This window comes from Crocodylus siamensis, chromosome 2 (genome assembly GCF_052110815.1).
Source record: "Crocodylus siamensis isolate JL-2025a chromosome 2, ASM5211081v1, whole genome shotgun sequence".
Lineage (NCBI taxonomy): Eukaryota > Metazoa > Chordata > Crocodylia > Crocodylidae > Crocodylus > Crocodylus siamensis.
In genome coordinates, this window is record NC_143396.1 from 13,452,692 (window position 1) to 13,465,111 (window position 12,420).

Below are 12,420 nucleotides of genomic sequence, written 5' to 3' on the forward strand. Positions count from 1 at the left end.
CACTCTGCCTGTTGAGGTTCTGTTATGGTCAGTTCTGGCAGGCTCTGGATGAGGTTTAGTTCATTCAGAAAAGCTTCCTGCATCTTATAAATAACTGGATCTGAAGCAAGAGTCATGTGGACTGTAGTGCTTGAGGGAGGATATGATTTTATTATATAAAATTAGGGAGCAGAGGAAGACTTTTTCCACTTTGAACCTGGACTGATCACTTATTCCATGCCACCCTTCTGCTTGGGCCCTCCCTCTCCCCTACCCCCTCCTTTGCCCAAACCCTTGCAGTCCATATTCAAATCTGTCTTGAGTATGCTTTCTGCAAGGTCTTTGGATCCCTCTCCATATTCCAGCTCCAGTAGCAATGAAGAAAAAAGGGATTTAGGGAAGACTTATAAGGGGCTGCCTGATGAGAGGAGCTCTGCAATGCAGATCTCTTTCTTTTTTTTTCTTTTTTTTTTTTTTTTTTTTCCTTTCGATAAACCTCCTCTGGTCCACAAAGAACCATAGGATCGTGACTCATCAGAACTGTTTGTCTGGTCTGCCTGTGTCAATTCCACAGGGGAGGAAAAGCAGAGTCAAGAACAGCACGGGTATACAAGCAGCCTGCAAAAAGAATGGCTGATCAGTGACCTAGGAAACCTGAGGGGCAAAGTTGGACTGCAGGGAAAGGACTGGGGTAGGGAACCGTGATATTAGCTGACAGTTTGTGAGAAGAGTTGAGCCAGGACGTGTGACTGCATAGTGGGGCCAGGAAGATGGCATCGGAAGTCAAAAAAGCAACATAAGGTGGAGACAGAAGTGGCACTTTTCTCTTGATCTGGCCCCCTGAAAGTGCTCCACAGCCATGACCAAACAAGTGCACAGCTGCAGAGCACTTAAAAGGACCCAATCCCAGCGCTGGAAGATGGTGCAGGCAGATTGGAGCACCTCAGGAGCTCCAATCCACCCATTCCCCCAACTCCAGCATGCCTGGGGAAGCCCCAGAACAAGCTCCCTCCCCTGCCTTCTACCCCTCCTGTCCAGACAGCACCAGAGCTGGGAGAGGAGGGGCAGAGCTAGGGTAGAGACACTGCAGAGACGGCCTCTTCAAATTGGAGCAATCCTCCAACAGCTAATGTCTGTTGGCTTGGCAGGATCCTTCTTAACTCATGGCACTTTCTGCAAAGCATCATGAGTTTAGGCCAGGGAGCTACATTTCTGTCTGCACCTATAGATGGTGATGCAGTTGCTGGCTGCTCTGGATGTCTGGCTTGCACACAAAATAGTGGCTGTACTTGCATTTTAAATTTCTTCAGAGTACTTTGTCCAGAGTGGATGCTAATGGATGTCTGTGTTTGACAGATTGTTGTGGGATCTGGGATGGTTTGGCTACAAGGTTAGTAAAGCAAACCTTGGAGTCAGTTTCAGAACGTGCAATTTTAATATTTATTTTATCCATTCAAGTACTGTAGTGAATTGATCTGAACTGTCAGTATGGTAAATCAGGAGACTAAAATCAGTGAGTGCGTCATGGTATAGAGGGACTTTAATTTTGTCCCAAATGAAAAATTTAAAGGCAATCTTTGTAGCAATGCTGCAGCAGATACTTTTTCCTGGTGTTAATAGGAATATTATAGCCAACACTTTATCATCAAAGGAGTAAAAAAGGAAGTTGGGATTCATAGCTGGTACTTCTGTTAGATTGCTTTTGGTTTGAACAGCTCTTGAGTGTCAGTGAAACCAAGATTTGTGCCATTACTGTAGCATCTTAGTATACTATCTGGGCTAACGTTAAACGCATTTATATGGTATGAACAGCAATACATGCAGTACACTGGCCTCTCTATAGAGGATTGTCACTTCTTCGCTCCTCTTAAAGTTGAGGTTTTGCAACAGTTTTTCATTCAGGATTTGACATTCAGGCAACTCCAAGTACCAGTAAAGAAATGCACTTGAGGTGCTTCAGAGAAACTGTATGTTGTGGTGGGTAGTTAAATTAGCCACCACAAAGAATACTGATAAAGCCACCCTAGAATGCAAGCTGGTCCAGCTTCTTGTTGAAAAAGTAGGTAATTGCCAATCATTTGGTTCAGTAATAACTTTCTGTAGTAGAGGTCAGGCTGGCCTGACTTCCTTGCGAAGGGTCGCAGTGACCTCCATAGGACTTCTAAGTCTCTGAGAATGTCAGACTTCAGAGACAACTTCATAGGAAATCAAGACAGCTGATTTTTGCAAGCAGTCAGGTCCCGTGGAGATGTTGCAGGGCTCGCTACCTGCATGGAAGCCTCAGTAAGGCTTCCCACCTGAGAAAAACAAGCAGGACCTGGGCTTTATACCTTCCTCTTCTAAAGTATGTACCAGTGGGGTCAAATCTGTCCTGCCACAGCTTTGGTAGTAACTTTTGGGGAAACTTGTCAGTGGTGCTCATCATCTCAGCAGTACTTCAATAGAAATTCTTCAGGTCTTTCAGAAATGGGTGAGAGCAGGAGCTGCATCTCTTCCCTCTGTAGCAGCCAACCTTAAGCATAAAGATGACTGAGTAAATGGGCATTTCATTTCTTAATACTTACTTAGACTACAAAGGGAGAGGGATTTGTACAGGACTTGCGTTCTGCCAGAGGTAGGGCTCACTAAGAAGTTTTTCATGTTTTCTCTTCCAGCTGTTCTGAGAGTCGCGGGCTCATTACAGAAGAGCACGGAAGTCATGAAAGCCATGCAGAATCTAATAAAAATCCCTGAAATTCAGGCCACAATGAGAGAATTATCCAAAGAAATGATGAAGGTAAGATCTGTAAGGCAAGTGATAAACTTCATTAACAACTGAGATATTTCAAAGGAGTGGCCAGCCCCCAAGTGACGCCAGTAGCCTGTGTGTGGCACACAGCAGACTGGGCAGGGAGCAGGAAAATGGGGTGGGAGGCTGAAAGTAGAGCAACAGATCAGACACGAGAAGGGGATTGAAGTGGTGCTTGGGGAGGGCAGGAGGTTGGCCACCCCTGTTCTAGCATCTAGACACTGCAAACACATGGGAAGGCTGCCTGTGTCTCAGAGCTTATGTTGTAGATAGGGGAGACAGTAGAAGAGAAGAGGAGGCATGGTGGTGAAACTGGCTGGGAATTTTTCATGTTAAACTTCTGCAAATGATTGCGTCAGTGCGTCAGAAACGGACACTTTGCAGGGAGGTCCCTGTGTGGGCAAAGCTCTATTGAGGAAAGTGGCTCAGGTCTGCAATGAGATTTCTGCTGGAGAAATGGACTGATGTCTACCCTAGCATAGCTGATAGTCCAGAGGTTGGGAACTCACTTGGGATGTAGGGGCCAGGTTCAAATCCATGAAATGAATCAGGCAGGCTTTGAGCCTTTGTCTCTCGCATATTGGGTATGTGCTCCAATTACTGGGCTGCTGGGTGTTTGAGCAGTGTGTGCCTCCTCCTGATGTTCAGTGGGGAATTTTCTAAAATTCTCAACTGTGTACGGGGTGAGAAAACTATCATCTTTGTTTACTGCCATTAAAGGGAGACTGGTTAAAAGGAAAGATTTTGAAGCAGTTCTTTTCCTGTGTTCATACTTTAGACTTCATTATTCAGAACACTGTTGCACAATGCCATGCCCAAGCGATCTTTTCTTTTCCTAAAGCATGTGACTTTGCGTTGTACTTAGAACAGTTTTGCAGTTTAGGTCACAAACCCTAAAAGGGGTTAATAATTTATACTTACACATTTCTCTTGTTCCCTGTGGAATTAACAATACACAAAGAAAATCTGAGACTCTCATTAATGAATCAGTAACATACAGCATAGGTTCTGAAAGGTTTCAGTGCTATCAGTTGAGAGTTAAACATTAATTGTTCAGCAGTACAGCTAAGAGTAGCTGCATGTTTGAGTAATCCAGTGAATAACTTCAGTTTGCCTCTTCTTCTGCCTTTTTGGTTGTCCTTTGTCCCACTGGTATAAGGACAAACCTTGTGTTTCCCCTGCCAAAAAAACTTGAGCTGGGTGTATGTTTAAAGTAACAAAGAAACAAATTCTGCTGCACGCTAACCTCATGAGGAACTCTGAAAATCATAAGCAATTGTGAGTGGACGGTGCAATAGAGGACAGTGCCCTTGCTGTAGCAGGCTGCTCTAGGGAGCAAAGCTTAAGTTCCCCAGTGGGTCTGACTGCCATAGACCTATTTTGGAGCCAGGAGAGTAACTCAGCTTTCTTGAGGGTCCTGTTCTCCAGCTGGGCTTGACTAATCCCCAGAAATGAACATACTGCTCCTGTTACTCTTCAGGCAGGTATAATAGAGGAAATGCTGGAGGACACCTTTGAAAGTATGGAAGACCAAGAGGAAATGGAAGAGGAGGCAGAGATGGAAATTGATAAAATCCTGTTTGAAATCACAGCTGGTAAGTGTATGCACTTTGTGTGTGTGTCCAAAATAGCACACAAATGCCTGAAGTGGCAGAAGGTAGATGCCAAAGTCTCCACAAGCAGTCAACAAAAGCAGTTTTTATGTGTATGTGCTCCTCCACCAACCCCTGCCCCCTGTATCCACCTGCAAGTTGCTTAGTGCCAAAAGTTCTGCTACCAGGCATGTCCAGAGGTACCACCAGCTATCTGGGATTGACTGTGCAGCTAGGAATGCAGCACTCATGGATCTGGAGGGTGTCAAAATGGAGCCTGATCCTGTAGCCCAGCAATGCAGATGTGTTCCTGGCAAGATTCTGAATTGTTCCCTGCTCCTGAGGATGTTTCTGAAGCTTATTAAGCAGGGACCAAAACCCACAACTAGCAACAACTTTTACTAGTGATGTGGACTTCATCAGGGCTATGCAGGCAGGCTCACATTTGTCTATGCTCTGTGCATCTTTCCTTTTGTACAGGCCCAGGTTCAGCAAGGCCATGGGGGTGGCATCATCCCAACCTAACCTGTAATCTGGTTAGCGCACTCTCTGAAGAGGTTTGAAGGCCCTTAAAAGTGGAGGGCCTGGAACTGAGGTCACCCATTTCCTGGGCATGTGCTGTGACCTTTAGGCTATTACATGAAAGGCAAATGCTCCCATCCTCTCTGCAGCCAAGTAATTTCCTGTCACTTTTTTCTTCTTTGATGTTTAGAAAGCTGCTCTGAATATCAGCCTCGCACTAGTATTGGCTCAGGGCTGTGGGTAGATGCTGGAGGCCAGGAGAGAGAGGGCTTCATATGTTCTTCTCATAAGGGACAGTAAACCTGGGCAGGCCGTAAGGCCCCTTAATGACCAGGTGTATGTGGTCAGTAGCAAGTGGCTGGCTCAGTGGCATGCTCTTACCTCCTCGCTCTAGGAGCTCCATCCTCAGTTATCACTGGCTGACTGCACATTTTAAAGGTACAAAAGTAACTTCTCAAGCAGCTGTTACCTACTTGATACATGCAGATGAGCAACTGTAACCACACACTCAAAGCTTCCTTCTCTGGCTTGTTTGCAGGGGCCTTGGGTAAAGCACCTAGTAAAGTTACAGATGCTCTTCCAGAACCTGAACCCATAGGTGCTGCCGCTGCTGCTGTTGCAGTTGAGGAGGAGGAAGATATTGAAGCAATGCAGTCACGCTTGGCTACACTCCGGAGCTAAATTCCTGGGTACAGACTGACTTTTGGTTTGCTCTGGAATGTTCTATCCACGTACAGCTTTATATGTGAAAGTACCTTCTGTAATATACTTTTTTTCCCCCCCTGGGTTTGTATTCTATAAGAAATTATTTTTACCATTTTTCTGTTAAACCTGTGAGAGGGTGTGGGGAAATGGAGGTGGGGCTGTGCTGTCTTGTATGATTTTCAAGAGAGAAAAACCCTGAAACTATGTTCTTTGCATCAAGTAGCATCTTCCCCCTAACAAAGCACTTTCATTGGCTTAAGTCTGCTGCCCAAACCACTTGATGTTATCAAGTCTGTACATTTTTTTTTTTTTTTTTTCCTGAAACACTACAAGCACGTTTATTAAAATGTGTGCTTTTTAATCCTTGCCTCTCTTGAGTCTGCTTTGACCTTGCATTGCTGTTTTAAAGACCATGCTGTGTCCTATTTTGTTAAAGCTGGGAAAAATTGTCCAGAAAGGAAAGTCTAGTCTTCTTACAACATCCTTCCTCTAAGGCTTTCAAAGGATTTCATCCTAATCCTAAACTAATCCTCCCAGCAGTCACGATGATTGTAGATAGCCCTGCTGCAGAGAAAAACAAGACTTGGTTCAGTGAATAGCCATAGAAGCAGTCACACTGTTTAAAGTTTGCAGTGCTCCCCACTCTTCCCAGAGCACTCTCCAGTAAGCCCCTTCCAGGACTACTAGCCTGGGTAGGTCACAGGGGCGCTATCTAGACACAGATGGTAAAAGCTCTCATGGGAGTAGGCTGGGGAGCTATTTCTCTTCCTTGTTCATGAATGGTTGTGAAGGTTCCTCCTAGCTGTAGGGATTTGGTCTTTCCCCACCAAGTGCCATGACTCTTCAGCAGGGAGTAAGGACAGTGGCTAAAAAAAATAGGAGTCAGGCTTTCCAATTTTATGATTCCCACCACTTAAAGTTACTCCGCTACATGTAATCCAGGCCAGTCGGTACTCTCTAACAGCAGGCACAGAAAGTTGAAACAAGTTTCTTCTATTCAAGGTGTAGAGTGATTGTTAGCTGGTCTCCCTTAGCAATAGCCTGCTTGCTAGGATACCTCGCATTAGGCATGATCCTTTGGGATAGGTTGTTCATGGCCACTGCACTTCTCTGTGGAAAACCATGCATTCAGCCCCCTACTGTGCCCTCTGTTCTTGTGCCTTCTCCCCACTTAATGGATGTAGGGCATCTCCAGAACATCCCTTAGTTCTGGGAAGAGTGTGGTTACTGTAGCCATAGTTTCTTCAAGTGCTTGTGCACATGTACACCACAAAGGATTCCAGAGATGAGGTGAGAGATAAAAGTTTACCTGACCAAGGGATGACAGCCCTGCCAAGATCAGCTTCAGCTCTCAGTGCTGCTCATTGGGTTTTTTTCAGATGCTCTCTATCTCCACAAGCAGGAGCTGCAGTAGTCTACAACCCTCAAGAAAAGCAAACCCCACGTTCCTTTAGATCCTGTCTCAAAGACACCATAAGTGCTGAAAAGCTTGCAATTAAATATTTTTTTTGCAAAAATCCAGCTGCTCTAATAAGAGATATCACCTCTACCATGAGTTCTGATGCATACATGAAGGTGGTTGAAGTCTAATATAGCTTTCCACCCTGTCTGGAAGTCACTGTAAAAGCTTGGTGCTTTTGAGGTAAAAGATTGCCTTGTATACAAGTGGGGTGCAATTCAAAGTTTTCCTCTAGGAGTTGGCTTGGGAAAGACAAACAAATACCAGTAGATGTAAGCACTTGGCTTTGGGGGTGGGGGGTGGGTGGGAATCAGATTACCAGGGGCTGGACGGTCTCCTGGCTAGGCTGTTGCTACAGGAGAAAGTGCTGCCTAGTAGCGGTTTCTACCCTGGAAAATCCTGTGTGCTTACAATGGTGTAAAGTTCAAAATCACACGGGAATCACTTTGCAGAGAGGCTGAGAAAGAAACAATCTTTCAATTCTACCTAGGAGTTGTATGGAGACCCTTCCACTATTAGGAACCAAGAATCAGAGAAGGCCACAAACACTAGTCTAAGCTGGGACATTAACATTTCAAACGGAGGCATTTTTACTGAAAAGGGCATTTAACATTTAGAAATTTAAATATATTTAACTAACAATGGTTAATCTCCATTCCATGTTAATATACAATAGCTCAATGCTAGTTCTACATTAATGTAACACTTAAGTGTACTGAGAATACAGTTCTTAAGTGCAGGTTGGTTATTAAATCAAACAGCTTCATACTTCTTTCTAGTGCCCTTCCCCCCAACATAAATTTTAAAACCAAGTTTGAGCTTTACAATGCATCTTGACTGATTAACATTGTTCAAACATAAATCTGGAATAGTCTCCAACATAAATTCTATAGAGGTATCTTTGTACAGCTTGGAGAGTAGCTCCATATAAAGTTCAATTGCAACTGAGCATTCACAGTCTGGCACAGTCCGCAAATATTTCTATATATACATCTCTTGGGTTTGTAAACATTAGAAGAATACACAGAACAAAGTACCGCAATTTGCTGGTACTGCTGAAAGGAAGATGAGGTAACATTCATATCATCTCAGTCCACAGAGGTCCTGATGGAATAGTTTAAAACAGCTGCCAGTTTCATAGTGCATGGTTAAGGCTTGTCACATTATGGCCTACTGAGGCTGGATTCATTAGCTCTCAGTATCCCGACTGCATCCTTAACAGCGTGGTATATGACATTCTTCACCTAGCAGGGAAAAAAAGTCATCTTTAAAACTGTACAGATGATCTATATCAATTTGAAAAATTATAGCCATATATGTCCTTGAGACAATAAAAATGTTCTCTTCCCCCCACATGGCTTCCACCTGCTCAATGGTTCCACTGACTAAATTCAGAGAAATTCACTTAAAATTACCCCAAATAAAGGAGATAGCCACTTGTTAAAAGCCAAGTGGCCCCCAAGCCTATCACTGTATGCAAGTGTGGTGTGAGAGGTAGTTAGGAGTTCAGGGAGGTTGTATTCTGTTAGTGACAGCAAAACAAAGACATGCGGTAAAAAGTGCCAGAACCATTTAAAAGAATGTAAGAGGTTTATAAACCATTTACTAAAGTTACAAGTAATTGCCACTAGGGTCATTCTTCAAAACATGGTCACTTACAAATCGATTGAAGCATGAAACACAGGAGTTTTAATCCTCCTTTAGGTGCAACCCAAATACTGCACAGCGATTGACATCAACCAGATTAAAAAGTTATTTAACCAATTAAAAAAAAGAAAAGAAAAGCAGGAGGGGGCAAAGGGGAAGGGTTACCTGCAGTTTATCTTCATGGTTCGTATGTGTATGAGACAGATATCTGAATTCCTGAGTGAGCCAGAAGCAATGTTTGACATGTTCTGGAGAAACAAAGTCTTCTGCTACTTTAATACAACTGTACAGATTATGAACCTGAGAAAGAAGAGAGAGCTATTAGCCATGAGCAAAGCCTATGAAGACAGCAAATCTGAAAGTGCCATTTGTCCTTGCCTGATGAGGAGCTCCTGCTGGAATGAAAACTACATCTCCCAGAAACTGTACGATAGCCCAGCCTTGAACTCCGTACTCCTGATGAAGACGTTTCCTCAGAGATCGGTCCAAGTACCAACTCTGGTCATGAATGGGATCATGATCTACAGGATTCTCTTGACCTTGTTCTTCCGAGACCTGAAAAGGACAGTGACCCACCCAAAAGATGTTACGCACTGTATCAAACATCCATTTGTTATATTAGGTACGCACCCCTAAGCCAGACAATGGAACAATAACCAAAACCGTATGAATCAACAATGCTTATGTAACAGTTACAATGCAAGGTAGGATTCCTTCCATCACACTTGAAGATTTCTAAAGACAACAGCATAGCTTTATAGGCATACCTGTTCCCACAGGCTAGTTAACTAATCAAAAGTAAAAGATTCCACACTTGACTAACTGATCTTCCCACCCTCCTGTGAAGAAGGCAATTATCCCCAGTTAACAACTGAGAAGTAGAAGTGGAGGAATGAACTGGATTTGCCTGGGGCAGAGGCAGCCCACGTTGGAAACAGGACTGGAATCTGGTAATGCTATAGCCCAGTACAGCGCACGGCTGCTTGTCTTGTCATACAGATGTTTAAAGAGGGATGGACAAATGAACCTTGAAAATGCTCATTTAAGTCAAAACTTGAAAACTTTGTTACTGTTAACCTCCCATGCTGATTTAACATAGTGATTTGCCACTATTGCTTAAAACATAGCTGGGTGTACTGTTCTCCTCTCAACTTTCAGGAACTATTCTACCTTTTGCCTTTAAAACTTTCTGTGGACTTAAATTTATCCTGCCATGGGTTTGGTCTCCAATTCCCCCCATCCCCTTACCCCCAAAGCCACTCCAACAATCCATCTACCAATAACTTATTTTCTACTCCTTCGGACATTTCAAAGTTTCTAGGGTCAGAAGGGACCTGACCAGATCAGAGTCTGACCCCCTGCCTTGGGCAGGAATGAGCACTGGGATCATAATACCCCAGCCAGATATCTATCAAGCCTAGTCACTCTTGACACCCTTTCAGTTCCTGTGACATTGGATGTGTTCTATACATTTAAGGCCAGAAGTAGGCATTGTGACAATTTAGTCTGACTTCCTACATAACTCGGGCCATAAGAGTGGTGTGAATTGCTCCAGGTCTAGTAGCTCTGGTCGAATGAAAGCATTTCCGTTTTAAACAACAATTTTCATCTAAAGGTTCCCAGTGGTGCAGAATCTCCCACAACCCTGGTTTAATTGTTTCAGTGGTTGAATTTAAAAGTAAATCAGAAAAATGCTAAAAGGAATATATATTTTTTAAATGTTATTTCCAAACCTCCCCTTTCTCCCCTTACAAATGTTCTGAAGCCAGACATCACTGGGGTTCTCACATCACTGAGATTCTGGCCGATCCCAGACAGATTTCAAAACCTGCCTGGTTCCTCACACCCTGCATACCAAGTTCTCTGCTGCCTGCCTGACCGGCTTCAAGTCAAGAGACTCAGACTTCTAGAGCCTGCAGCTGCAGCTGCCTGCTTGAGGGGACGCCCTGAAGCAGGAGCTTGAGTCCCTTTCAAGGGGAAAACTAAACTATTTGGGTTTGGCTCTCAGGTGGAATGAAGCACGATTTCAACATGCAGAAGTCTTCCACAGGACAGAATCCTTTTCCCCACCCCCCCACTTCTGGGCTCCTCAATGAAAATTATGCCTTATTTCTAACTGTAGAGCTTTTGTCTCTGGATCTTGTTATGCTGTTGCCTGCTCGACTGGAGAGCCCTCTTACCAAGAGTGTTCCCCATGTTGATGCGTGTGCCCCAGTTCAGTTACTCCGTAACCTTCTCTTTGATAAACTAAATAGCGGGAACTTCAAAGAGCTCATGCTTTCCAGTTTCTCTCCCTTCTGTGGCTCTTCTCTGTACCCTCCCCAGTCTTTTCACACCCTTCTTGAAGTGCTGAAACCAGAATGGAGAGTAGCACCACAGCATTTCAACCAGGGCCAAATACAAAGATACAACCACCTCAATTACCTTAGTTGGTTTTCTCCTTAATTCATTCAAAAAGAGAACCCGGGGAACTTCAGATCAGTTAATCTCACCTTCAATACCTGGAAAGTTACTGAAGGATATTATAAAAGAAATCCATTTGCAAGCATCTGAAGGAAAGGTTGATCATGAGCAGCCCGCATGGATTTACTAAGAACAAGTTGTACCAAATAAGACTTGGTCTCTTTTGACAAAATAAATTCCTTGCGTCGATGAAGAGAGTGCAGTGGATATAGTGCATTTGAACTTCAGCAAGGCTTTTGACAAAGTCTCACACAATCTTCTTATAAACGAATCGGAGAAACATGAGCTGGACAAGTCTACTATAAGGCAGATAAACAACCTGGCTCAATAGTGAAGTTCAATTATAGACAGATCCATGTCAGAATGGCAGGTTTCAAGTGGAGTCCCCCAGGGTTCTCTCCAGTGCCCGGTGCTGTTCAATATGTCTATTAATTATTTAGACGCCAGAATAGATTGCTTCTTGAGCACGTTTACAGACAACGTGGAACTGGGAAGGGCTGTGAACATGCTGGAAGACAGAAGTTCAATTCAGAAGGATCTTGACAGACTGGAGAGCTGGGCTGGAGCTAACAGGATGAAGTTTAATGCTGACAAATGCAAGGTGTCAAAAAATACAAATACACAGCAGGTGCCACTTGGCTGGATGGCAGCACTATGGAGAAGGATCTAGGAGTTATGGTTGATACAGTTTCATATTGAGTCTACAAATGTTATTTAGCTGTAAAAAAAGGCAAATGCCAGTTTTGGGATGCATTAACAGAAGTATGAAGTGCAAGACGTGGGAGGTGATAATGCCTCTTTACTGTAGATAAGGCCTAAACAGTACCAAGTATTGTGTGCAACTTTGGGCTCCACATTTTTAAAAGGATGTGGAGAAGTTAGAGAGGGTCCATAGGTGGGTGACAAAAAATGATAAAAGGGTGTGGAAGGCATATGAGATGTCAAAGTGCTTCTCCACAAGCTGAACAAGCCTAAGAGGGGACATGATAATCTTCAAATATCTGAAGGGCTGCCATAAAGAGGGAAAGCACCTTTGGTCTCTTGCTGCAGAGAATAGGACAGGGGCCAATAGCCTGAAGCTGCAGCAATGTAGGTTTAGACTGGATATCAGGAAAAACTTCTCTGTTAGAACAGTGAGACAGTGGAATAGACTACCTAGCAAAGTTGTGGCATCTCTATCACAGGATGCATCCAAGAGGAGGTTGGACAAGCAATGATCTATGAGTGGCTATGCCTATGCTCTACTATGGGCATCTTCTGGGTTT

General features: G+C 43.8%; 2 protein-coding genes across 3 annotated transcripts in view; one reads left to right on the forward strand and one right to left on the reverse strand.

The window, feature by feature from the left end:
- Positions 1 to 5,947, forward strand: part of CHMP3 (charged multivesicular body protein 3) — a 57,131-nt gene extending 51,184 nt beyond the window's left edge. For both annotated transcript variants that reach the window (XM_090035339.1, XM_090035338.1), the window contains 3 exons: positions 2,634 to 2,755; positions 4,248 to 4,362; positions 5,420 to 5,947. In XM_090035339.1, coding sequence (XP_089891465.1) covers positions 2,634 to 2,755; positions 4,248 to 4,362; positions 5,420 to 5,562 — 380 coding nt within the window. In that variant the 3' untranslated portion in view covers positions 5,563 to 5,947. The remainder of the gene's footprint in view (positions 1 to 2,633; positions 2,756 to 4,247; positions 4,363 to 5,419) is intronic.
- A 1,633-nt stretch (positions 5,948 to 7,580) lies between these two features.
- The window catches only part of KDM3A (lysine demethylase 3A), a 49,405-nt gene continuing 44,565 nt past the window's right edge, over positions 7,581 to 12,420 (reverse strand). The window contains exons 24-26 of the mRNA XM_090035335.1: positions 9,071 to 9,247; positions 8,858 to 8,992; positions 7,581 to 8,289 (exon numbers count right to left, since the gene is read on the reverse strand). Coding sequence (XP_089891461.1) covers positions 8,209 to 8,289; positions 8,858 to 8,992; positions 9,071 to 9,247 — 393 coding nt within the window. The 3' untranslated portion in view covers positions 7,581 to 8,208. The remainder of the gene's footprint in view (positions 8,290 to 8,857; positions 8,993 to 9,070; positions 9,248 to 12,420) is intronic.